The 26,181-nt window shown below is 47.5% G+C and overlaps 1 protein-coding gene across 3 annotated transcripts in view; it reads right to left on the bottom strand.

The window, feature by feature from the left end:
* Ret (ret proto-oncogene) overlaps window positions 1–26,181 on the bottom strand; it is a 53,104-nt gene that overhangs the window by 13,560 nt on the left and 13,363 nt on the right. Inside the window, exons 2-11 of one of the 3 annotated variants that reach the window (XM_048807553.1) lie at window positions 13,221–13,484; window positions 11,553–11,840; window positions 10,075–10,316; window positions 8,699–8,894; window positions 7,731–7,930; window positions 5,661–5,919; window positions 4,607–4,732; window positions 3,896–4,006; window positions 3,074–3,193; window positions 2,070–2,257 (exon numbers count right to left, since the gene is read on the bottom strand). In XM_048807553.1, the coding sequence (XP_048663510.1) occupies window positions 2,070–2,257; window positions 3,074–3,193; window positions 3,896–4,006; window positions 4,607–4,732; window positions 5,661–5,919; window positions 7,731–7,930; window positions 8,699–8,894; window positions 10,075–10,316; window positions 11,553–11,840; window positions 13,221–13,484 (1,994 nt within the window). Of the gene's footprint in view, window positions 1–2,069; window positions 2,327–3,073; window positions 3,194–3,895; window positions 4,007–4,606; window positions 4,733–5,660; window positions 5,920–7,730; window positions 7,931–8,698; window positions 8,895–10,074; window positions 10,317–11,552; window positions 11,841–13,220; window positions 13,485–26,181 lie in introns of all 3 variants that reach the window. The other 2 variants (XM_015498961.2, XM_048807554.1) reach the window with 2 other exon arrangements.

Raw genomic sequence — 26,181 nt, forward strand, 5'->3', positions numbered from 1 at the left:
TGGAAAAGGGCAAGCATGTGAAGAACTGGTCATCATCTAAACTAGGATTAATGATATGTGCTCCATTAAAAAAGAAGCCCATGGCCAGGTTCTGAGTGCCCTTCCATGGTGGGTTTCCTCAAGTAGGGGTCTGGACTCAATGCCAGTCTACTGAACATGCCTGAACCACTCAGGACTCAAGTCCCTGTTTCTCAAGTTAGTCCTGAGACTGCCTGGCACCCATGAATACTTATGCCGACTGCAGCTCAGGCTCTGTTCTTCCTGATCCCCCTGAGGTTCCCAGAGGACCAAATGGGCATCCATGGCTGAGGCCACCTGCTAGCCCAGAACCCTCAACTATAATGGAAACATCCAGGGCAACTTCCCTATGTGGTTGTCCCAACAACAACAACAAAAAGGTGCCACTGAGCTCCTTGGGAAACCTCTAACCTGAAGCATGGAAGCAGATGCTCCTCTCATAGGCCCATCTTGCATACATGGGATCACCACATCCCCCACTTAATCTGTGTCTGGAATGCCATCCTCTATGCCCTCCCAACCAAGTCCCAATTATGATTTCTCTGGACACCTTCCCAGATCCAGCTGTGCCCCAGGTACTTGAATTGTGATGGGGATAAAGCCTGTCAGGAACCCTTTTCCACTGTGCTGGCACCAGGCATGTGTCACTCCTTGTACAAGTCTCTTTGAAGCTCATGATGGCTCTGCTAGGTTCCCCCATCCACAAAGATGGTTCAGTAGAATCTATTACTCTAGTTCCGGAGTCACCCTCTCTGATATCTGCATAGGCATGTGCAGGTGGCCTCCTCTCAACAGCATAGAGCTCCTGGGCTATCTTGGTCTTATCTTACATTCCCCAAGAACCCATAGACAAATCCAGTACCCAGCCAGCACAGCCTTTCTGTGCAGCCTAACCCCACACTGAGTTTGTGGAGGATTCTGATGGCTCATCCAGAGCCCTGCTGAAGGGCCAAGATGCTGCTGGAGATGGGAATTACAGTCTAGGAGGGTCCAGAGGGAGAGAGCAGGAACCACCTCTGTGGTCCTGACTCTGATCAAGGACTGGGTGTTGCCAAACATGCCCCAGGGCTGAGGCCCCAGGCAAAGCCACTCCTAGTAATCCCAACTGTCTTCTAGCCTGAAATGGGACCTGCTTGGGCACAAGGGCCACTGGGTACTGGGTACTTTGTATCCTGCAAAGTTGTATACTTCATAATGCTTGCTACCCAAGCTTCTTGGTTCACTCTGTTCGCATATTCCAGGCCCTCAGAGCACTTTCCTGGGCTACTCCCCAAACCCAGATTGGCTTCTAGCTCCTAGAATACCTGCCAGCAGGATGCCGAAGGGGCAGGCCCACCTGGAAGAAAAGGGCAGAGACTGCATGGCAGGACCAGGGGAGGTTTGGTCAGGATTGGGGTGGGGTGGGATTCCAGCAGAAGTGGGCTCTGATGCCTGTGGGCTCTGGCTGCCATGGTCCTCCCCACCCTCAGTGCCTTCTTCCTCCACACCAGCAGACATGCTCTCCTATGGCTGCACCCTGGCTAAGCCCTGGCTCCAACACATCTGGCCTGGATGAGATAACACCTCATCAGGCCCACACCTATGACTACTGCTGCCCCAGGCTTCCCAACAGAATGGAAATTATGGCAGAACACAGGCCTCCTGTGCCTGACTCCTACCCATAGGGGCTCCAGCCTCTAAGAAGGCTGTGGGAACTTCATTACTTGGCCTCCACCTTAGGGCTTCTGTTCATACCTCCCCTACTAGGTGGGGCCCACTCTACCCTCCCTGGGCTCCTCACAACTGACATCCCAGTCTGTCTAAATTAGTACCCATCAGACTATACCCACAGGATCACCTGTCTCACAGCAAGTCTCCTTCACTGGAAAGCAACTCAGGGCAGGCAGGGGGCCTCCTGGTGGTGATGCGAGGTGTGTGGGCAAGGATGCATGGGGTCACCTATGGGCTGTTTGCCGAGCCCCAAGCTGTGAGATACAGATTAGTAAGGAAACCCCATGTGTCTCTCTCCTTTACACTTTCCCACTGCTCCCAGATCTCTTGGGGACCCTCACCGGGATCTTGAAGGCATCCACAGAGACCTGGTTCTCCACGGAGTCCAGTGAGGGCCGGCGGGCACCAGATGAGGAGTAGCTGACCGGGAAGGCCTGGGCAGGCCGACAGAAGGTCATCTCAGCAGAGGCAATGGATGGTTTGTGGGCATGCTTGTGGTAGCGGTGGATGCAGAAGGTAGAGAGCAGGACTGAGACGATGAAGGAGAAGAGGACAGCTGCTGCGATCACTGTGCGACACAACTCATCACACAATGGGCCTGCAGCAGGGGCACAATGATAAGTTTCCTGTGAGCTGGCCAATGGAACCCACTGAATTCAGGTGCTGCTGTGTATGTGACCCCTACCCTAGTAGGAGGGTAACCTGCTAGTACCCTCCCAGAGAGGAGGGTAAAATAGTCAGAGAGGTTGAGAAACCTGCTGAGGTCATAGCAAAGGCATGTGAGCAACAAGTTTTCCTCTGCTTCAAATATCTTTGGTACTTTTTTTTTCACAAAAAAAAAGCAGAAGGAGAGGAAAAAAGGATTTAAGGCTTGGGACCTAGGGCCCTGTAATAACTCAGATACCAGGAAATACTATACTGACATCAAAGTTTGCCCCAGTATAGTCATTGCAGCCTCCACCTCCTACCACATCTGCAGCTTCTGAAGGTGTGACTAGATGGTTTGGCTAGGAGGGTTGGTCCCAAGCACAATGTCAGGGCCCAGCAAGAGCCCTACATAGAGACAATCTAGGCAGATAACAAATTATTTGGAGGAAGAACAGCTTTTTTGCCCCATCCTTCATTAGAAAATTTAGGACCAGAAGAACTTTGCAGGGGTCCCTAAGCCTTCTCCAGGGTTGTTTCAATGAGGAAACTGAGACCCAGCAGGTGGAGGAGACTTGTGAGGTTCAAGTAGCCTCCCCGTAATCTCCTCATTTTTGGAAACTCACAAGTGCCACTGGAAACCCTCCTTAGGGCTCAGGGAGGGGAGGGCTCTGAGTAGGGGCCCCAATCCCTTACTCACCCAGGCTGTCCTCTGGCTCACAGAAGCACTTCTTCTTCTCAGGGAAGCAGTTGCAGATGCCATAGCCAGCTTTAATACCCCGGCGCTCCCCTGGCTCATGTCCCCCAACAATGCTGCCCCCTGAGGATACACACAGTCCATTCAGCCTCTAGGGTAGCCTGCCACCTCTGGGTCCCCAGATTATGAAAGTAGTGTCCTAAGGAAGCAAGCACCCATCCCCACTGGATGTCAGCAAGCAACGGTGTTGTCAGACCCAGCAACGGTAGTAACTTCAGAAGCCCTGCTCACCTGGGCAGGGGTCTTAGACACAATGCTCCCAAGATGATTCTCTGGCCATGGGGGATAGGAGAGGAACCCAGATTGCCCAGGGTCCTTGCTGAGTCCCAGAAAACACTACACATGGTTACTTTTCAGAAGCAGAAAATGGGTACTTAGGTATCCAAAAGGAAAAGTTGGCCCTGAGCAGCCAGCAGGATGTGAGGGCTGTAGCCCTGTGAGTCAGCCAGTGTGACACTGGGAGTCACCAGGATCCCAAGTTTTGTTTAAACAAAATGTTAGAAAGAGGCTTGGCTTGATGAATCATGCTTAGTGAAACTAACAGAGCACACTTTTATCTTTTTTTCTATGCTGGGGATTGAACCCAGGGCTTCATACATGCTAAGCAGGCACTCTACCATTGAGTTACATCCACAATGCAGCTTGCTGTAGCAAACCAATGGATATAGCCACTTTGTGTGCAGGGGAGATTCAAGTCTCTCTACTGCTAGCTGTCCCCATGCACACTGATTAAATACCACCACTGGAGATGAGTGGGCAGCTTACTGAGGCAGTCTTGGGGGCAGATGTTGATATTCCGATTCTCCAGGGCATCACAGTGACCATCAGGGCAAGTCTTGGTGTTGGGGGAACAGGTGGAGAAGTTCCTGGTGATCCCTATGACACGAAACATGGTAGGATGTCACCCCATGTGGAAGAGCCCCACTCCTATCAGACTTCCCCACAGCCTCCTAAGCTGACCCTGCCCCTCTAGGAAGAGGCAAACTGAAGCTTATGCAGAGAAATACTACATAAACCTTAACACCAATGGAAGTATCCCCGAGGAGTGAGAGAGGCAAGGATTCTAAGGGCTGGAAGGGTTGGGCAGTCCTGGGATGGAGATCAGGAAGGCCAGATGAGGCCAGAACCCCCTTAGGTGACACTATGAGTAGGACCTTTGTAGTCACAGGCACACTCAGTGAGGCAAACAATGGTCCCTGCTGCTTGGTGTTATATCCTCCAGCCTGAGACCTCCTGGAAGAGCCATTCTGTTCTTTGCACAACCAAGCCTGGAGGGAATCCAACCCAGGGTTCTAGGATGGCAAAGGCCTTCATGACCGTACCCTCCCCTCTATCCTGGCATTGTGAAGCCATACAAGGGACAACGTTGTTGGGTCACTGTAGAAGCCAGCAGGGCCTGCAGGACCCTGTATATTCCAACAACCCTAACTCCTGGTAGCCACCAGCACCAGTCTCCTTAAGGTTCCTGGGACCTACCTTTGCCATCACCTTGCCTCCACTCACACCTGCCTGTTGGAGAGCCCAGGCCACCACACTCCTCACACTCAGACCGCCTCTTGTTGACTGCACAGGATAGAGGGCAGCCTTCCTTCTCAGCCACATCTGTGGGGAGCAGACAAGCTGGTCACAGTGGGCCAGCCTGGGCCCAGCATCCAGCCTGTACCCACGGAGAGAGCAGCACAAGACCAGGAAGTTTGGGGTGACCTGAGAGCACTGGGAACAGGATGGGGGATGGGACATGAGGACCACAAATGTAGGCAGCTACTTGGCGGGGAGCGGGGAGTAAGGACAGGGGGATGTGAGGAAAACCAGGCAGAGCAAACACCACACAGGATGCCCAGTTACACCTGAGTTTCAGATAAAGGATGAATACCTCTTCTGTGGGATATACTTGAAGGTTTGACTATCAAGAAACCTCACAATGGCTGTTGCACAGAACATATCCAAAAGGCTGTGTCCTTTATCTAACATATGAGAGACCAGAAATGCTTTTTTTTTTTCCAGATCTTTATCATTATGATATTTTCATATCATAATGAGTATATTGGGGGGTAAGAAATTCACTTATACTTCTGTGCACTTTAAACACATAGCATGAAAGTAGGTTTAGATAATATTTTTGGTATACCTGCATTTGACTGCAACTTGCCACAGGGTTAAATGTGGAATTTTCCACTTGTGACATCATGTTGGGGATCAGAAAGTTTTAGATTCTGGAGCATCTCAGATTAGAAACACTTAACCTGTACAAATAAGTTGCTAGTTATTTACCTGAAACTTAAGTTTAAGCAGGATCCTGTCTTTTACCTGGCAGCCCTAAAGAGCACATACAGAATGTGTTGACTGTGGTGAGGAGTGGTGACCATTCACCACACAGTTCCTCTGGGTTAAGTTGGTTCACACTACCCCCACATCGTCCTTCCAGTTAAGTTGTGCAGTATGCACTGCTATTCTCATTGATGGCTCAGGGAAGCCATCAGCAGGTGAGGGAAGTAGGCTCTGCCATCCCTCCATGGCGTGTGGCACTCACATGTCCCCTCCACTGTGAGGAGCAGCGGGGCCTGGGCCTGCTTGCGGGCCTGCCGGTCATTGGCCACCACGGTGTACTGGAGTTCGGCACACTCGGGCCGCTGCAGGGTCTCCGTATCGTTTACGAACAGTGTCCCCGAGGTGTCCTCAGCTGAGGTGACCACCCCCAGGATACTACAGTTGGCGCTGGATGGCTGTAGCTTGTACTGGACATGGATGCCGCTGAATTCCTGGCAGTTTTCCACACAGACTTTCCCAATCTAGGTGAGGGGCACAGGGAACACCTTAGCCAAGCAGCTGGATTGGCCTGAAAATAGCAAGAAAGGCTTCTGGGCAGCTTGAGCCCCCAAATGGTTTCCAGCTTAGCCTTGGAGTATTCATGCCCTCCTCAATGATAAGTCTTCCATTCCCACAGAATCTGCAGACCCAGCCACCTGCCACAACTCTGCCCTGCCCAGGTCTGCTCAGTGCACCAAGTAACTGGCTGCCCCTGGTCCTGGAGCCAGAGGTGAAGGTAACGCACCCTACCTCAGTTACCCAACTGCTAGTCACAGTCACAGTACTGCATTTGGATACGACATGACTCTTTTGACATGACAAATGCAGTGTGACTGCTTGTCCCACATGAGACCAAGGGGCCTCTTTCCCAGGACACCAGGCTCTGGAGCTGGACAGATAAACTTTTACCTTTTGGCTACTTCAGTTAAGAGTTATGGTGGTAGCAGCTTAAAGCCAAGAGCTTCAGAAGTGGTGGAATGGGGCAGGGCCCTGCTTATGGGTGCAGAACCAGCCCTAGAGGTCAGCACTTAGGTCAGAGCAGAAACCAGTGCCTCCAAGCCTCCACTGGATACCACCACAAAACCTGCCTCCTGGGCCACCTTGCTTTCCCCTGCAGAGCGAGTTCACTTCCATCTTCTCATAAGATCCTCAAAGCTGTCCAAAAGATCCCTGACCTCAATTTACTTTTAAAAACTGAGGAGGGGATGAGGAATCACATTGAATCTGATATTGAACTGAGACCGAGGCCCTGTTGTCTCCTAAGTCTGACAGATATAATTGAACCATCTCCAGCAATGCCTGCTCTCTCAGCCCCTCTCTGAGATCCCTAGGCCCCTCTGCCTTGTTGCCCCTATCTCTAACCCCTCCTCCATGAAAGTTCTTCAGGTAACAACCAGGCAGGGAGCTTGGATATATCCAAGGGAGAGGTTCCTTGTATGCTGGACCCAAGTGGCTGCCAGGAGCTGATGGGGAACAGAATCACTTGTTGGAACTGGGAAACTACTGGTACAAAAGGAAAGAGCCCTAAACTTGACATTCTAAAAAAGACATAATCACATGTTGCTCCATTAGGAGAAAATATGTTAAGTTATGCATGCTGAAATTGCAAGTAAACTAAAAAAATGCTTAAGAAAAACATTCAAGGAAGAGCAGGATCAAAATGCTCCACACACTGGTGCATATGAAGGGAAAGGATTATTTGTTCCCTCTCCTCATCTTCTTTAACAAATATTTATTACTTTTATCTTTCTACTTCTCTTTATTATTTTCCAATGGCAAATATAAATACAGAGAAATGTTTCCAGCAAATGCTCTTATAGAAAGTAAAAAGCAGAACCATTCCCCTCCTCCTCACCCCAGAAGGGCATCACTGTTAACCACATTCTGCATGCTTGCAAATTTTCAAGAAAAATTTGGTTTTGCACAAATATAGTCATTCCTACAAACCACTTTTTTTAACCTAACAATCCACTAGGGACATCTTTTCCAAGTCAGCATTCATACTTACATTGCTCTTATATTAGCACAAAAATGTTTTAAAGATATAAAGAGGAAAAGGGCAAAAATAGAGGGGTTTAAGAAGCTCCCAACCCTGCTTGCTCCTAGACCTTTTCTGAGTACCCAGACCACTGCCTCCCTTGCCTTGTGTCTGTGGTTACACCTGAGTAACTCTCACTGGGTAGCTTAGGGAAGGGGAGTCACCCACCCCAAACCTTACCTTTGATCTGCTAAATAAAGAACCCCACCACTGGGGTTTCCCAACACCTTGGCAGACAGTGGGCCACGGGCTCACCTGGGCATAATGGCGGGCCCCCTTGTTTACAGAGAAGGAATAGGTGCTGGGCAGGCGTAGGATGACAGGTAGCACTGACACATTGAAGTGGAGGAGGAGAACACCTGTCCCTGGACCCTGGAAGTCTGAATCATTGACCAGCACAGTGAGCTGCAGGGATCGGTTCTCTGAGATGGAGATGCTCCGGTTGAGAACCAGCTCTGTGAGTAGGGAACATGATGATGACAATCAAGCTGCTTTGGTTTGGGATGGATCCCTAACACCATGGCACAGCACACCTCCTCCCAGACATGCAGCCCTGAACACATGTGTGCAAACAGCTACTTTCATGCATGGTCCCAAACAACATGTCTGATGGTCAGCCCTCAGTTAAAACCAATATTTAAATGTTGGCTATACTACTGAGATGGAAGCCCAAACTTTCTTTGCTATGGTGGCCTGTGTGTGCATGGATGAGAATTTGTGTATGCGTAAAATGTGTGTTGTGTATGTGTGTGTGTGTGTGTGTGTGGAGTATGTATATGTGTCCTGATTGTTTCATGTATGTACAGGGTGTTATGTATTTTGGTACATATTTTTTGTGTTAATGTGTATGGGGTGAGTGGTTTATGTGTATTTATGCAGTGCTTATACATATGTGCTTTGTATAAAAGGTGTCTGTGTACAGGGCATTGTGTAGTGTGTGTAGATAGGATGTATGCTGTGTTTATATGTAAAGTGTGAGTGATGTGGAGATGTGTGTGGTATATTTGTGCTATGTGTATGTTTTGGTGAGTGCATGGTATATGTATGCAATGCATAGTAGTGTGTGTGGTGTGTATACTACATATGCATAGTATGTGTTATGTGTATGGGGTATTGTGTGGTGAGTATATGGGGTATGTGCGTGTGTTGTGTGGTCTCAAGGGAGGTAAGCTTAGCCAGCCCTGAGGCCCTGGGAAGAGCTATGTGCCACCAGCCATCCTTACTATAGTCATGCACAGTTGCCCGCACGAAGCTGCCGTTGGCCTGGACTAAGGTCTCGTTGGGCGAATGCTCCACGCGGAAGATCTGCTGAGCCCAGGGGTCCCCAGGGAGCAGCGTGTTTGTGTACCGCCTTACAAGTTCCCCAGATGCTGGCACCACATCCGCATCAAAGACACGGAGGGTGGCTACCACGGTGCCCTGTGGAGTAAAGAGAGCATCAGTCAGAGTAGGTGTCCTTGGGAGGACATATGACGTGGCACAGCCCACAAATGGACCAGATGAGCGCTGTCAGAGCCAACCCTGTAGACTGACCAACCTGGGTTTTAGTCATCATGGGACCACTTGCCAGCTGGCCTAGTCACTTTCCTTGGGTGACTTTGCCTCAACTGTACAACAGGTGTGAGGCACTTCCTGTAAGGAGGCTCAGATCAGGTGCCCAAGTGCTGTGCTAACAGTTCTCTTCCAGGTCCCCAAAGTGCAGGAGCACCCTCACTCTGCCCTAAGAAAGATGCCTGCCCCCACAACAAGGGTCAGCTCAACATTACAGTGACAGACGGCAGAATGGTACCCAAACTTACATGTACCCCCAAGTGCTCTCCCCCAAGAATCTTCTGTACACCAGGTTGGAAAGGGCTGTGTATAAAGCCACAGAGCACCTTGGAGCTCGTTCACCAAGCTCCCTGTGGTCATCCCAAGGTTGCCCTGCCAAGATCACGTGTTCTTTACCACATGATGAACTTTCCTCTCAGCCCCAACCCATCCCCCCCAAACCTGCACCTGCAGTGCCCAGAGAAGCAGGAAAAGGCAACACAAGGCAAAGGTGGTTCCGGCTTCTCCATTCCATTGCGCCTGCGGATAGGACTGACTGCATTATGGTCTGAGACCCAGCAGGTGGCAGTAGCGCTCCATCACCCCAGGACAGAAAAGGGTGGGGCAGGGATCCGCCTGGGCAATGCAGAAAGATCTCAGCAGGATCTTCAATCCAGTCTTTCCAATACCCAGCTCCTTCCCTTATGCCTTAAAGGCCCTCCTGTGCAAGGGTGGTTACCTATGCACGGGCATGGGGAAGGCCTTCTTGGAAGTGTATCCTCGCCTGGCAAGAAGCCCTGCTGGGGTGCAGAGGCACAGGTGATCAAAAGTGTGCCCCAGACACACTCTGGTCCACCTGGTCAGACTCCAGCTGGGCACAAAGGGTACCCTGGCTCTCAAGTTGGGACCCAGCAGGCTGCTGGTAGGCAGACAGCCTGACAGACAGAGGGACAAATGAAAGGACAGTCACATGGTTGGATGGCTAAAAGACCAAGGGATAAACTTTGGATGGAGATACAGACAACAAGAAAGAATGGGAATGACAGACATGCAGGTGCAAGACAAACACCTCCTTCCGCTTGAATTTGACCACTGCACTGGCGGTGTCCACACCTCCAGGGAAGGTGGGGGCCGAGTCGTCCTCATCATACACGGTCACAGGGAAGGGCACCATCACCTCCTCCTCATGCTTTCCAATGCGCACGGTGCACTGGGCTACCAGATCATATTTCTCCTGCTGCTCACGATCCAGGGCCCAGCGCGTGCTCACCTCTAGGCTGTCCGGAGCACAGCGGAAGGGCAGACTCTCACCTGTACACCAAGCAGACGGGAAGCCCAAGTGACCACCTGGCTGAGCACAGGGTGAACTGCTTTCCTCAGGGTCCCACCCAGAGCAGCTGAATGGGTGGGAGGGTGGGGCATTGCAGTCATTGCCAGAACTCATAGGCATGCTGGTAGTAAGAGGAGTTGGTTCGTGGGAGGGCTCTGTATGCCACCTTCCTGGTTCCATAGGGGCAGGGAGCCCTGTGTCACAAGCCCAGATTTGCAGCGATGTGTGGTTTTGTTTTTTTCTGGCTTTCACTCAGGCTGATGGAGAGGAAGCAGTGTGAGAATCCTTTTCCCTGATTAGACAGGAAAGGCCTGGGATGCACTCACACCATCTTACCCCCAGCTTCCATCTGGAGTAGGTTTGTGTGGGGAGGCTGCAGGTCCAGAGAGCCAGCTCCAGGCCATGGCTCATTTTTAAAAAATATTTAGCAACTTTTAAATTACAGAAATAATATTTGCTCATTTCAGAAAATGAGAAATAGAGCCAATAGTTCTACCACTTGAAAACAAACACGGTGAACATTTGGCATATGATTTGATGTTAATGCACAAATATTTCCCTACTTGTGATTTGCATTCCAGCTCTATACCTCTTGCCTTGTAACTTTAGATGGGTCATTCTGCCTCCCTGCCTCAGTTTTCTCCCCAGCAGATGGGATAAGGCTGCTCCATGCCTGGCACTGCCACAGGCTCTACAGAGACTCCCTGTGTCCCTCAGGGTGCACAGATCTGAAAGTTGCTCCCAGACCTGGACCTACCCTGTTCCCACCAACCTCTGCTTTTGTGAACTCCACATGGATGACACAGGGTCCCACTGTGGTACCCTCCAAGGGGCAAGATCTGTCCCACCTGGCACGGACTCACTTTTGCTCAGGGGCCCTTGCCCCAACCACCTAATTAAAGATAGTGGTCTCCACCACTCCCCACTCCCTGTCTCCTTGCTTTTCCTCCCACCTCATTTTTTTCTAGAAACCATCTGATTTCTTTGGTATGTTCACAGGTTCTATCTCTCGTATAAAGGGAAGTTCCTAGCAGGTAGAATGCCAGCCTGTTTATTCACTGCTGCTTCCTTAGCTCCTAGAACAGTATCCGGCCCACAGCAGACATCCAAGAGATATTTCTGGAATGTTAAATAGTGGTGGACAGTAAACCGGATGGCTTATGCTAAGTGCTCACAGCACTGCATCTGGCTTGCAGCGCCATGAGGCAGGCACTCACCTTCCAGAAGCCTGTAGGCCACACTGATGTTAGGGCAAAAGAATTGCACCGGCAGCAGGCGGAACTGATGGAAGGTGCCAGGGGGCCTATTTTCCCGGATGCGGAAGGAGAGGCCCGTCTCAGGGAAGCACAGCTCTCTGGGTTTGAGGGAGCTGCAAGCTGGGAAGGAGGTGTTGTAGAAGGAGAAGTACACGCGGGCACAACCCGGCCACTGGCACTCACTTTCACGCAGGGGTGTGGATGACAGGAAGACCTGGAGGAAGATGGTGAGCAGGGGGAAGCCACCATCTGTAGGGAGAGAAAAAGTCATGGGGAATGGGAGGGGGCAAGAGCTGTGGTCCACAGGACTCTGCTGGGCTCCCAGCCCCAGTCGCCACCTCCCCATCTTGCTGGCTGGATCCTAGGGCCTGGAGCACCAGTGTCCCCCAAGCCCAACCCTCTTGCAATTCAGCTCTCATTTCAAATGACCCTCCTCAGGGAGCCTCGGAGCACTAGGTTTAATGTTCCCGGACCTCCGGCAGGTGGACAGCTTCTCAGGGTTGGCTCCTACAGTATATGGTGTCTAGCAGCACTCCCCACACACCACAAACTTCCCCAGGTGATTTTGTTTTTGACATATCCTGTGATTAGACTTCCCCAGCACCTAGAGGGGAATTTCTATCAGGTTCTACCACCGAGGAACCACAGTAACTTCAACAAGGTCTGGATCTTAGCTCAATTAGGCAGTGCATGGCTCAGGGCTCTGAAGAAACACAGGCCCATAACAAATTCCACCCTGATCCCCACTAGGGATCTCTAGAGTTCGTCAAGATTCCTACTGGGGGCTCAAGAGGAAGATGGCGGCAACTAAGTGTACATGGAAACAAGGCCCATATCATAGCCCCCTCCTCCAGGAACTGCCCTGGAAGAGAACTGCCCATCCCTCCCCTACTCCACACCAAGGGATTGTGTGACCTTGACTGCCATGGAGTACTGGTCAGTCATTCTTCCAATGCTAGGCAGTGTCACTTGTTCTGTATTTATGACATATGACCTGCCTCTCACCTATGGACAGGGGCTCAGGGCCATTGTAAGGTTGAGTGAGGCCATGCGTCAGGGTGATATTAGGAAGAGGGAGCTACTGGGTATGTAATCAACATTTCATACCACAAAGCATTATGATGTATCTCCACCTCACCTGGGGCCATGGTCACATGTGGCCTTGGCTGCAACTGTGACTCCTGGTCTGTGCAGCCTGCCAGGTCTTCCTTTTGCTCTGCTTCCCTCCTTGGATACCTTGGCCAGGACTGAGTCCCCACCAGGTATAAGGGGAGTCTGCTGTCAGTGGGAAGATAGGTTTTCTGGGAACTGCTTCTTCTCCAGCAAGTTCCAGGTCATCAGCTAAATCAAATCCTTGGGATTTTTTCCCCAACCCTTCTGAATCCTTCTTTCATAAGCTCACGGTTAACCTCACTGAAAAAGGCTTCTGAGTCCTGGAGAGAGTACCCAAATCATTCCCAGTGGTCTCTAAGCTTGTAACTTCTGCAGGTCAAAGGATCATCAGTGCCCCAAACTTATGGGAGTCCCTTGCCTGGCAACCAGCCTCACCTTGCCCCTTATACCCTTATCCACAAAAGCCCTGGGAAGGGTGGCTTGAGGATGAAGCAGAGGTGGGGTGTGCTCTCTTACTGCGAATGCTGAGCTTCTCCCAGGAAGTGTGATCCAGGCTCTGGTTGAGGTAGAGAAGGCCAGTGTCCTCCTGGACACGGATCCAGTTATTCTCATGCAGCCGTGGGCGATGGAAGCCATAGAGGTGCTGGCCCAGGTGAAAGCTGGGCACCTCTCCAGGGGCATCTCGGAGGGCATGGACATAGAGCAGGGGCGTGCCAGCTGGCTGGTCCACATACAACCTCTCCCAGTAAGCATCTCTAGAGAAGTAGAGGCCCAGGGGAGCTACAAGAAGCAAGGAAGTGTGTGAGGGAGGGTGGAAATAATGGTTTCTTCATGGGTTAAAAATAAAACATCATTAATTTAAAACTCTGATCTTAGCAGGAATTTCTTTTTTTTTTGTATATTTAGAATTTATTTTAAAGTCTTTTTTAATAATGTATAAAAACATGTAAAGTAATATGAGTTTCTATAGTTTAACTCTACTAATACATATTTACCTGATATCTTGAAGGATCATAAATAATTTCTTTTTGCAAGTCATGAAATTAATACTTCTTAAATGATCAGATATTTTAATAATGGTCTTTTTAAAATTTGTTCCTTCTAGATATACATGACAGTAGGGTATACGTTGACATACATATACACAACAAGTATAACTTGTTCCAAATCGGATCCCATTATTGTGGCTGTATATGATGTAGAGTTACATTGGTTGTGTACTCATATATAAGGATAGGAAAGATATGTCCAATTCCTTCTATTGTCTTTTCTATTCCCATCCCTCTCCCTTCCCTTCATTCCCCCTTGTCTAGTCTGAAGAACTTCTAATTTTCCCCTCCCTTGTTGTGGGTTAGCATCCACATACCAGAAAGTACATTCTGCCTTTGGTATTTTGGGGACTGGCTTATTTAGCTTATTTCACATCCATCCATTTACTGGAAAATGCCATAGTTTTATTCTTCTTTATGGCTGAGTAATACTCTTATGTATATATACTACATTTTCTTTATCCATTCATCTGTTGTAGGACACCTAGGTTTGGTTCCATAGCTTGGCTTAGCAGGAATTTCTAACTTTTAGTCCAAAGAATGTGAACACAGAATTATTTGTGTACCTAAACACTGACTAAAATTACACTACATTAAAACAGAAAAAAGGAAAAGGAGGGACAAAGGGGAGGAAGTATAAAACTGCTTCAGTATCATTATTTAATTACCCAAGTGTCATAACACCTGAGTCACACACAAGTGGCGCATTCACAGTGGCTTCTGAATAAACCACACAGAGCTAGCATTTTCAAGGGTATGAGATGCTGACAGACAAGCAGGACAGGCAACAACTGCCCGAAACAAAGAAAGAACTTCCTAACGAAGTAGTCAACCTTTAACACATTCCTACTATATGACCCAGAACTCTATTCCATTTTCCAATAGAAACAAAAAACATCCATCCATCAAATGACATAATTGTAAATGCAGGATTATTCAGAATAGCTGAGAGCTAGAAAGAGCCTCAGTGCTATACCATGATATAAAGGGATGATATCCATATAAAGGGATGAACTACTGGTATAACAGTCTGGATGGATCTCGTGGAAATCATGCCATGCTGAAGAAGTCAGACAGAACGAAGACACAAGGTCTGATTCTAGGTAATTTATTAGACTGGTTGTCTGTTGGGTTGGGATAGGGTTGACTGCCTGGGAATGACAGGAGGGGACTTTCTGGGAAATGTAAATGATAAGGAGGTAGGTCATGTGGCCATATCCATCTGTCAACATTGTGCAGCTAATATCTGTGCATTTCGACCTCTGCAAATTTTGCCTTAAAAAACTGATAAAACCCCAATGTGGTTATTGGCAGAGGTGCAGCTGCAATGAGGAAGCTGGAATATTGACCTTGGCTGTGACTGGATGAGTCTACAAAGGAGCTTCATGAACTGTGCTGCAATTTGGGGTATGTCCAATGATTTTCATAATAAGAGTGTTTTATTTAATAGTAAGAATTTTCTCGCCATTGATGAGAATGAAATGGAACAGCAAACTGTAGGAAATAGTGTGGTGGTTCCTGAAAACATTAAACACAGAATTACCATCAGACCCAGCAATTCCACTTCTGGGAATAGACTCAAAAGAACTAAAAGTTAGCTCTCAAAGAGACTTCTGCACACCCATGCTCATAGCAGCACTATTCATAATAGCCAAAAGGTGGAAGCAACCCCAATGCTCATCAATGGATGAATAAATAAACAAAACGTGCTATATATGGTATATACAATGGAATATTATTCTACCTTAAAAAGGAAGGAAATTTGCTGGGCATGATGGTGCATACCTATAATACCAGTGGCTCAGGAGGCTGAAGCAGGAGGATCTCAAGTTAAAAGCCAGACTCAGCAATGGCAAGGTGCTAAACAATTCAGTGAGACCCTATCTCTAAATAAAATACAAAATATGGCTGGGGATGGGGCTCAGAAGGATGAGTACCCCTGAGTTTAATTCCTGGTATCACACCTCCTAAAAAAAGGGAAGGAAATTCTTTTATTTATTTTTTACCTTATGTTATTTATGACAGTAGAATCCATTTTGATATAATTATACAAGCATTAGATATATCTTATTCTAATTAGGACCTCCATTCTTGTGGATGTACACAATGGTGGGATTCACTGTGGTGTATACAGGAAAATTATGACAGATTCATTCCACTGTCTTTCCTTTTCCTATCTCCTCTTCTTTCTCTTCATTCACCTTTGCCTATTTATTGAATTCCCATTCTTTCCTTACCCTCTTTATTGTGGGTTAGCTTCCATGTTATTAGTGAAAATATTCAACTTTTGGCTTTGGGGGACTGGCTTATTTCACTTAGGATGACAATTTCCAGGACCATCATTTACTAACAAATGTCATAAAGTCATTCTTCTTAATGGCTGAGTAATACTCCATTATGTATATACAGTACATTTTCTTTATCCATTCATCTGTTCATGGGAACATAGCTATTGTTAATTGAGTTGCTGTAAACATGATGTGGCTGTATAACTGTAATACGCTGATTTAAAATCCTTTGGATATATACAAAAGAGTAGGATAGCTGGGTCAAACTAGCTGGTTCCATTCCTAGTTTTTTGAGGAATCTCTATATCACTTTCCAGAGTAGTTGTACCAATTTGCTGACCCACTAACAATATGTGTGTACTTTCCCCCACATCCTCACCAAAATGTATTGTTACTTGTATTATTGATAATTGCCATTCTGACTGGAGTGAGATGAAATCTCAGTGTAGTTTTAATTTGCATTTCTCTAATTGCTAGAGAATATTTTTCATATATTTGTTGACCATTCCTATTTCTTCTTTTGAGAAGTGTCTGTTCAGTTCCTTTGCCCATTTATTGACTGGATTATTTGATTTGGGGGGGGGGAGTTAAAATTCTTTATATATCCTGGATATTATTACCCTATCTGAGGTACAGGCAGCAAAGATAAAAAGAAAGGATTTTCTGACACACGATGAACTTCAAGGACATTATGCTAAATGAAATAAGCCAGTCACAGAGAGACAAATATTGTATGATTTCACTTACTAGGAAACCTAAAGTAGTCACACTCATAAGAACCCAAGGTAGAAAGAGGGTTGCGAGGGGCTGGGGATGGGATGGCGAATTATTATTTAATGGGTATTCCGAGTTTCACTTTGGGATGATGGAAAAGTTCTGTGGCTGGATGGTGGTGATGGTTACACAACACCATGAACACTGTGGATGTTCTTATTGCTAATGAACTGTACCCTTAAAATGTAAGTTTAAGATGGTCAATTTTATGTTATGTTTGTTTTTCCACAATCAAAAAAGTACAAATTTTTAAAAAGATGAGTAAACAGACTAAAATGTTTAAAACACATTGATAAACTCAAATAACTCTACAATGCACAAAAATATCAACACACAAAGCAGATACCAGAAACCCTATACTCCCGCGTGACTGACTTATCTTTTCAATCAGTTAATTCCCACCTAGGTCCCACTTTCCTCACAGCAGCCCCTCTTCCAGGCACCAGCAGAAGATGTCTATTAGGCAGGTGCATGGGTTCTCCTCTGGGATTTGGGAAAGCAATGAAGCGCAACAGGAGGGAGGCAAACGCAATAGGCAAGACCACGTGGGGCTCCAAAGTGGTAAGAAAACGAGAAGGCTTCTTGCACTGCGGAATGCTTCTCAAAGAGAACCTCAACAACAACAAAGATGGGAAAGCCAACCTGAAGCAAGCCTTCATCTGGTCCTGGAAGGACATAAAATGTAATATTGTTCTGGTCCTGCCCGTCCCATGGTAGGGCTGCCATGCTCCACTGCCCCGCACTGATGGATTGATAGATTGTAGCCCAAGAATGGAAGGGAAGGTCATTCATGGAAAGCCCCTCCATAGAAGAGGTGGGTATGGGAAGAAGGAGGGCCATGACCTCTGGGAAGCAGGGCTTATATTGTAATTCTTTATATATCCTCTCCCTGTAGCTACCAAGAATTTCACACTGCCAGGGGTAGGGGAAACTAAGGAGGTCCCCGAAAAAATCACATTGTGGAATACTGGAGAGGGAGTGCCACAACTGGACCACTACTCACTGGCCCCAACCACCAGAGTCTCCTGAGGGGCCACAGCAGAGCTTCCCACACACACCCAATGCTATTCTCCTTTCCCAGTGGCCTAGGAGGTCAAAGCCTCCCCTAGTGGCATCTAATAGCTGGAAGCACAGGCAGACAGCTCAGTGGGCTGGGTCCCAAGAGAACCACAGGTTCCTACCTGCTCCCTGACAATGAGGCAGGTGACTCTCAGCTTCAGGGCAGGTCCTGGGAAAGGACAGCTGATGACATACAGCTCTGTGATGCCTGGAGGCTATAGGAGAGCAGCTGGGCACATGCCAGGGGGAAGCCCTGCTCAGTACACCCCTCCTGCCATAAGGGCAAATTCCATCTGGGAGTCTCCCAGTGATTCATGATGCACTCCTACCTTCAGTGGTAGAGGCTGGGAGGTGGGATAGGCCCACTCCACCCCCCACCAAAAAAAAAAAAATTCCACAGGTTCAGGGAGAATGGGCTGGCCTGGCCCTTGCTTTGCAGACCTGGGCCCTCAGGATCATGTGGGGCCCAGTGTTGCTACTGCCAGAAGGGATTTGTGGGTCGGGCAATGATTGTGAACAGAAAGAGTCTTAAATGCATTTAAAATGCCTCCCAGGCGGTCCCTGTGGCAGGGCTCGGCATTATAATGTTCTTTCTTGTCAAAGACACTTCTAGTTAGAAACACATGGTCCAGGGGAAGAACTGAGGAGGTGGGTGCAGGGCCAGTCTCAGGGGTGCAGCCTGGACAATTCAGTGGACCTACTCTTGGAAGGTTCATGCTGGGTTTAATGCTCTGCTACCACTATCTTGAAATTCTGCATGATTCTAGAAAAAGGGGCCCCACAAATGATGCAGCCAATTAAAATATGTAGATGCGAAGTGTGGTTGGTGTTTTGCATCATAGGGATGGGTGGCTTCTGCAGAGAAGAGGGACCTTAATTTAACTATGAACCAGATAGAATGTGCTGAGGACAGGAGGAACAGCCAGTGCAGGTGCATATAGGCCCTCACTTCTTACAGTGTATTATTACCAACCTCTCAACTGTCGATTCACACCTACTGGGCACAGCTCCCTCTTTGCAAAAGGCAGACCGAAATGAAGATGGAGGCACATCTGCCCAAGATACCATTTGCTTCCACAGTGCCCCACCTCAGTAAGGACTCAGTTTCACTATTCAATGGGGTATAGTGATGTCACCTTGGGGCAGTGCCTCCTTCAAAATTACCTTCACAGGTAAACCCAACACAGTGCCTGCTAGCCAGCATGTATGACTTCATCTGGTACACACAGTGTTTTAGTCAGCTTTTTCATTGCTGTGACTAAAGGGCCCACTCAGAACAACTGTAGAGGAGGAAAAGTTTATTTGAGGGCTCACAGCTTCAGAGGTATTAGTCCACAGAAGGCCATTCCCCAGGGCTTGAAGTGAGGCAGAATACAATGGCAGAAGAGTGTGGTAGAGGAAAGCAGTTCACAGGATTATCAGGAAGCAGAGAGAGAGGTCTCCATTTGTCAGATACAAATATATACCCCAAAGCCATGCCCCAACTCCCTACCTCCTCCAGCCACACTCTACCACTTCAGTTACCACTCAGTTAATCCCTATCAGGTGATTAATTCACTGGATTATGACTCTTGTTTCCTCTGAACCTTCCTGCATGGTCTCACATATGAGCTTTTGAGGGACACCTCACATCCAAACCATGACACACAGTCACCCAGCTGTGATTTTTGTTTTGATTCTGTACCTGTTTTCATCCTGGCAAGACCATTTCCAATACTCCACACTTGCCTGAGATTTTGAGTTTATTCATATTTGGATGCATATGGAACCAGTCCTGAGCTCCGTCCTCCCATACATGTACACGCGCTCTTACACAAGCCTTGTCATACACTTTGTCCATGTAGGTACATTTTCAGGTCCATTGCTGGATCCTGAGCATTCTACTCTGCTGGTTATCACAATGCATGTGTCTTCTGGCCCTCTGAATTCTGCTGCCTGGCAGTCTGAAGGGAAGGGGTATGGATATATCCAGGATGCTCCACTCTAGCTGTATGCCCAAAGTTTGCAGTCCCTTGGTCTCTGTGCAGCCCATGCCCAAGCCCAGCAACAAGCTTCCAAAAATCCCCCAAATGATCTTCCCGTGTGTTAGTCACAGTCTCTGCTCTATGCCCTCACAATGGCCAGCCCTGATCCTGTGACCCAGCTCCTTCAGCGGGCTCTGACTACTGCTGGGGAGGGTGTTCTTCCTCTTCAAGGGTACATCAGAGGGCTCTGCCATGCCTCTGGTTACTCTTTCACAAAAGTTAGGAACTTTTAGCTAAACTGCTGCAGTTTCAATGCCTGCCCACATGGGTTTATCTCTGGTTGGACCCAGACTGACACATACATCATTGTCTTAGACTCATTCTTTCATACATAGGCATTGCATCATACTTTCTCACATTCTTTTCTTTTTCTGATACTGGGGTTTGAACTCAGGACCTCTCAACTACTAACCCACATTTCCAACCCTTTTTGATTTTATTTAGATACAGGTCTCACTTTTGCTGAGGCTGGCTTTGAACTCACGATCCTCCTGTCTCAGCCTCCCGAGCTGCTGGGATTATAGGCGTGCACCACTGCCCCGGCACATTATTTTTATATATAAGCACACACACAGTCACACATATTCTCATAGTCACAGTCTTGCACACTGTTGTACCCTCACCATCCCATACAAATACAGATATTTTCATGCTGCTGCTCACCTACTCTCGCATACATTCTTTCGTACACTCAATGCAGACACACTAAGCATGCCCCCAGCACTGTATGCTCCAGTCATGCCTACTGGGCTGCCTGAGGCAGGGGCTGACCGTTACTAACTCTGCACAGAGTTCTGGCTGCCCCAAGTGCCCGCTGAAAGCCACATGTGGCTCACCTGAAGCTCCTTGGACCTCACCACCATCATCTGTGGTAATCATGCGACCCTTTGACCCTTCCAGGGCAGACCTGGGAAGGCCCTCCCTGTAGATGCCCTAGGGCCCTCATTCCGCCTCTGCTATTCACAGGACACTGGCACAAACATAGTAAGTTGACCGGAGGAAATACAGTTTATGCCATCCTGTGCATAAACACAAATGCAGCTCCAGACAATTAAACATCTCTTCAGGATGGCCACATAAACATTGGAATTCAGAACTTCAAAGGAAGGGAAAAAAATTGCAAGAATGGTACAGTTCAAGCACTTGGTGAAATTAGAAGCCACTCCATTGCTTGGGCAGGGCAGACCCTTCCTGCAGAATCCCTCTCAGGCACCAGCCCTGCTCCCACCCTTGACAAGTGGCAGACGATGCAGATGACAGTTTTATTATGACCCAGCAGAATTTTCTTAACAGACGATTTCCTAATGCAATCATCTTCCTGAGAATGGGAAACAGACCTCTGTGGCTCCTCCTCAGGGGCCAGGGTATGAGGAGGTGACTCTCCCTAGTGCAGACCAGATGTCCCTGTGGGGGGTCCCTCAGCCTAGAGCTGGACAGTCATCCTCTCAGGATGTGACCCATCTACCTCACTGCTCCCCTCCTACTTCCCATTCTGTTTTTTCTTTACTGTAGTCAAATATTTGACACAAAAGAATACATTTTTACAGACTGTCTACATTGAATGAGCAATCACGAGCCTTGAGGCCTCTGCTCAACTGAACTGGCATTTAAAAGCGTTCCTATAATCCCAGTGGCTCAGGAGGCTGAGGCAAGAGGATGGCCAAAGTTCAAAGCCAGCCTCAGCAAAAATAAGGCACTGAGCAAATCAGTGAGACCCTGTCTCTACATAAAAATACAAAATAGTGCTGGGGATGTGATTCAGGCACTGAGTGCCCCTGAGTTTGATCCCTGTTCCCCAAAAAAGCATTCCTGCCCCATCCCACTCATTGTTATAGGAGCCTGTGGCTTGCCTTTTTTTTTTTTTTAAAAAAAAAAAAACAGTTTTATTTTAATCTTGGCAATGTATTTATTTTTCCGGGTAGAGAATTCTGTGTGGTTGGTCATTTTCTTAATCCTCTGAAGGCAGGGCTCTTGGACTTTCTGCTTCTTTGGCTCTGTTGAGCACTCTGTGCTCACTCTGGCAGCTGCCCCTACCCCCTGGTATTCACTCCCTCCTCTCTGGCTGCTCTGAGGACCTCCTCTGTCTTTGGTGTTCACCAGCATCATTCTGATTCCATCCATGCCTGCTCACCCCCTTTGCTGGCCGCCTCCTCCTCCTCCTCCTCAGCTGCTATGGTTTATATGTGATTTGTATCTGTCCCCCAAGGCTTCACATGTTGAATTTAATCCCCATTGTGATGTATTAACAAGATGGACACTTGATTTGACTATGGTGTTTAGAAATGATTGGGATTAGATGAAGGTATTAGGGTGAACCTGCCATGCTTGAATTTTAGTGACTTTATAAGAGGAGGCAGACCAGATGAACACATACCTACACATGTACACATGTTCCCTGTCTTTTGTCATGTGATGCCCTGCCTCACTTTGGGACTCTGCCAGCAAGAAGGGTGTTGCTAGATGTAGTTGCTCGACCTATCACCTCCAGAATTGTGAGCCAAAGCAAACCTTTTTTCTACATAAAGAAACCTGCTTCAGGTATCCTGTTATAGTAACAAAAAAGGACTAGCACAAGGGCCTAACCTCTAGATATTGGAAGCTATCTGTTCTCTGTCTATATTCTTTCCCAGTAAAGAGCAGCCATCCTTTACTCTTTATGCTGATGACCATGACATTTCCACCCTCAGCCCTGATTTTGTCCCTGATTTTGTCATAGCCATTATCCATCAACTCCTACATCTCAGTCTGGCTTGGAGAATGATCTGACCCTCCCAACTAAACCTGCTCCCCTCATTCTGCTGCACCCCCATCATGGTACCATCCTACCTAGTCATTCAGGCCACATACCTGAGTCACCCAGAACCTTTCCTCTTTCACCCCTTTCACTAGCTCACTGAATCCCCAGGGCCTCCTCCAGCCCAACTCATCGTGCTCCATCCTCTAAGGTCATGTGCGGCTCCCTGGGCCCACTTTCGACCCCTCAGGCCACTTGCAACAGAGCAGCCAGGGACAGTAAGACCATGGCACCCTCTATGTAGTGCTCTGCATTTTCTGCCCATTGTATGCAGAATACAACACCTCACCAAGGTCCTGAAGCTGGGCCACATCTGTCCCCAACTCACCCTACTATGACGTAAGAGCTCACCTTCCAGCCACATCCATCAACTTCTTTTTTTAATTAATTAATTTATTTTTTATTGGTTGTTCAAAACATTACAAAGCTCTTGACATATCATATTTCATACATTAGATTCAAGTTGGTTATGAACTCCCAATTTTACCCCAAATACAGATTGCAGAATCACATCGGTTACACATCCACATTTTTACATAATGCCCTATTAGTAACTGTTGTATTCTGCTACCTTTCCTATCCTCTACTATCCCCCCTCCACTCCCCTCCCATCTTCTCTCTGAACTAAGTGTACAAATGAATGAGTGAGCCAATAAATGAATCCACAAATAAACTAATAAAGAAGTGGGTCCATGGACATGAGTATGAAAGGGCTGGGCATGGTTAGGAAATAGTCAGAATCTGAAAAGGAACAGCAGGGGCTGGGCCAGGGAGGTGGGTGAAATCAGACCCTCTGGGTGGTCTCACTGGTGCAGGGAGCCTGTTAGACAATCAGCAGCAGGATAGCACTGTGCAGATGGCCCTCCTGAGCTTACGTGCAGTGTCTTCCAGTTCACTAGTGGCCTTGATGAGGCCAGCAGCCAGCTCTGAGCAAACAAACCTCAGGCTGAGAATAAAACCACTCACCTTCAGCTCAGGAAATGATTTACTGGTAACCAAGGAGCATGGCCAACTGGTAGCTGTCCACCACAGCACGCATGCACAGGTGGGGCACCTGCAGCGGGCTGCAGAGGCCCTGTGGTCACGGTGCTCTGTGCAGCTGCAGGCTGCTTTTGCACAAGACTGTCATCTAATTTTGCTTTTAGGAAGAAAGCATAGATTATGGGATACTCTACTGCAAATGACAATTCTGGAGGAGGGAGTAATAAGAATCTGTTTTTTAAAATTATTTTAAATTGTTATGTGTAAAATACACATAACAAAAAATTGACCAGCTAAACCATTTCTAAGTGAACATTTCAGTGGCATTAGGTACATTCATAACTGTGAAATCATAACCAACATCCATCCACAGAACTACTTTCATCTTGTAAACTCAAACTCTGTCCCCATTAAATATCAACTCCTTCTTCCTTCCTCTCCCAACCCCTGAAACCACCATTCAATTTTCTGTCTTAATGACTCTGACCACTCTAAGAACTTCATCTGAGAGGAATCACACAGTATTTATTTTGTTGTGATTAGCTTATTTCACCTGGCGTAATGTTTTCAAGGTTCATCTGAGCTATGGCCTGTATCAGAATTTACTCCCCTTTTTAAGGTTGAATAATATGCCTTAGCAAATACTATGTTTTGTTAATTCATTTGTCCATCAATAAATGTGTAATTGCTTCTGCCTTTTGGCTATTATGAATAATGATGCTGTGAACATAAGTATAAATATATATCTTCAAGACTCTGCTTTCAATTATTTGGAGTATATACTCAAGAGGAATTACTAGGTCTATTTGAGAAACGTCCATACTGTTTTCCACAGTGGCTGTGCCATTTTACATTCTCACCATCAGTGTACAAGTGTTCCAATTGCTCCACATCCTTGCCAGCATCTGTTGTTTGTTATTTCTTTGATAGTAGACATCCCAATGGGTGGTAAGTGGTATCACATGGTGATTTTGATTTGCATTTTCCTAATGATTAGTAATATTGAAAATCTTTTCATGATCCTATTGGCCATTTGTAAATCTCTGCTTGAGAAATGTTTTAACACATTTTTGAATTGGGTTTCTGTTGTTGTTGAGTTATAGTAGTGCTTTTAGATTCTGGATATTAATCTGTATTAGATATATGACTTGCAAATATTTTCTCCCATTCCATGGGTTATATGAAATACATATTGATTATGTCCTTGCTTCACAGAAAATTTTACTTTTAATGTAGTCCAATCCATTTGTGGTTGTTATAGTTGTTGCCTGTGTTTTTGGTGTCTTGCTGGGGGAGCCCAGTTTTAAAGAAGTGCCCACAGCTACAACATTTGCCAGGACTGAGGTCAAGCAAAAGCAATAATCTCAGCTCATCTGGCATCTCACCCTTGACTCACGGGCTGCCTGCCACAGGACGAGTAAAGACCTTGGCACGCTGGATTCCACGGCAGTTCCTACCTTGGCTGCTAGTCACTCACAAGACCATGGCATGCAGGACTAGGGGAGACCTGAGGGCACACACTGGCCTGCTCACCTGCACCAATCCTTGGTGGGACTGAGGGGCCAGGAAGCCTACAGAGGAGGTAGCCTCAGTTCCTGACAGGCAGCCATGGTACAACTGCTTGTGTGCTCCTGATGGCACTATCTGCCCTAGCAGGTGGCATGTGTATAGTGCCCAGGGCCCACAAAAGTTATTTGGGTTGAAATTTATTTTAAAATCAAAAGGAAGAACTAAAAATAATGAGAAGGAATACAATGATAAAGTGGCCTGGAGTTTTGTCTTATACCATCACAGTGATAAAATACCTCCTGCTTCAGCCCCCCAAGTGCTGGGATCATAGGTGTGTGCCACTGTGCCTGACTAGATTTTACTTTTTGATGGGGAAAGAGCCCATGGCTCATGGTGTGCTGTGATCCAAGTGCCTTAGGTGGGTATCTGAGGCCCCAGGACAAGACTCAGCACATTCAGCCTTGGGGAAGGCAGGGACCCACCCAAGGTCCCACATAGAAGGCAGCCTAGACTCAGGTCAGTCTTGAATATCTTCTAATGCAGAATCCTTCCCCTTCCAAGCCTCTATCTACACATGCAAGGTGCCAACCCCAGAAGCATTACTAACAACCACGAGGCATTGGCTTCTTATGCTGGATTAACTATATCCTGCTCCATTTCCCCAATTCCCTGTCTTCCCTGCACCTGGGGGATAGCTCTCATGGCCTCTGACCCTGGAGATTCAGTGACTTCTTGGCTTCCCACCTGTGTGAGGCAGCTACCACACACATCTGTTTTCCCAGGTGTCTTCCTGTGCCTTTTGGGGGCACTGGCCTGCTTACAGATGTGCAGTGCACCCTGTCACTCCCGCACAACCACAGCCTGGATGTGCAGCCTACACATTCTCATTATCTGCTCCTTGACTCCAGGCCTCAGCACTGGCTCTGCCCAGCCTTTGTCATGGGTCCAGGGTGCAGCTCCCTCCTGTTCTCCCCACCTACCCAAGTCCCACCTGCTGCC

Source organism: Marmota marmota, unplaced genomic scaffold, assembly GCF_001458135.2.
Source record: "Marmota marmota marmota unplaced genomic scaffold, marMar, whole genome shotgun sequence".
Taxonomy (NCBI): Eukaryota; Metazoa; Chordata; class Mammalia; order Rodentia; family Sciuridae; genus Marmota; species Marmota marmota.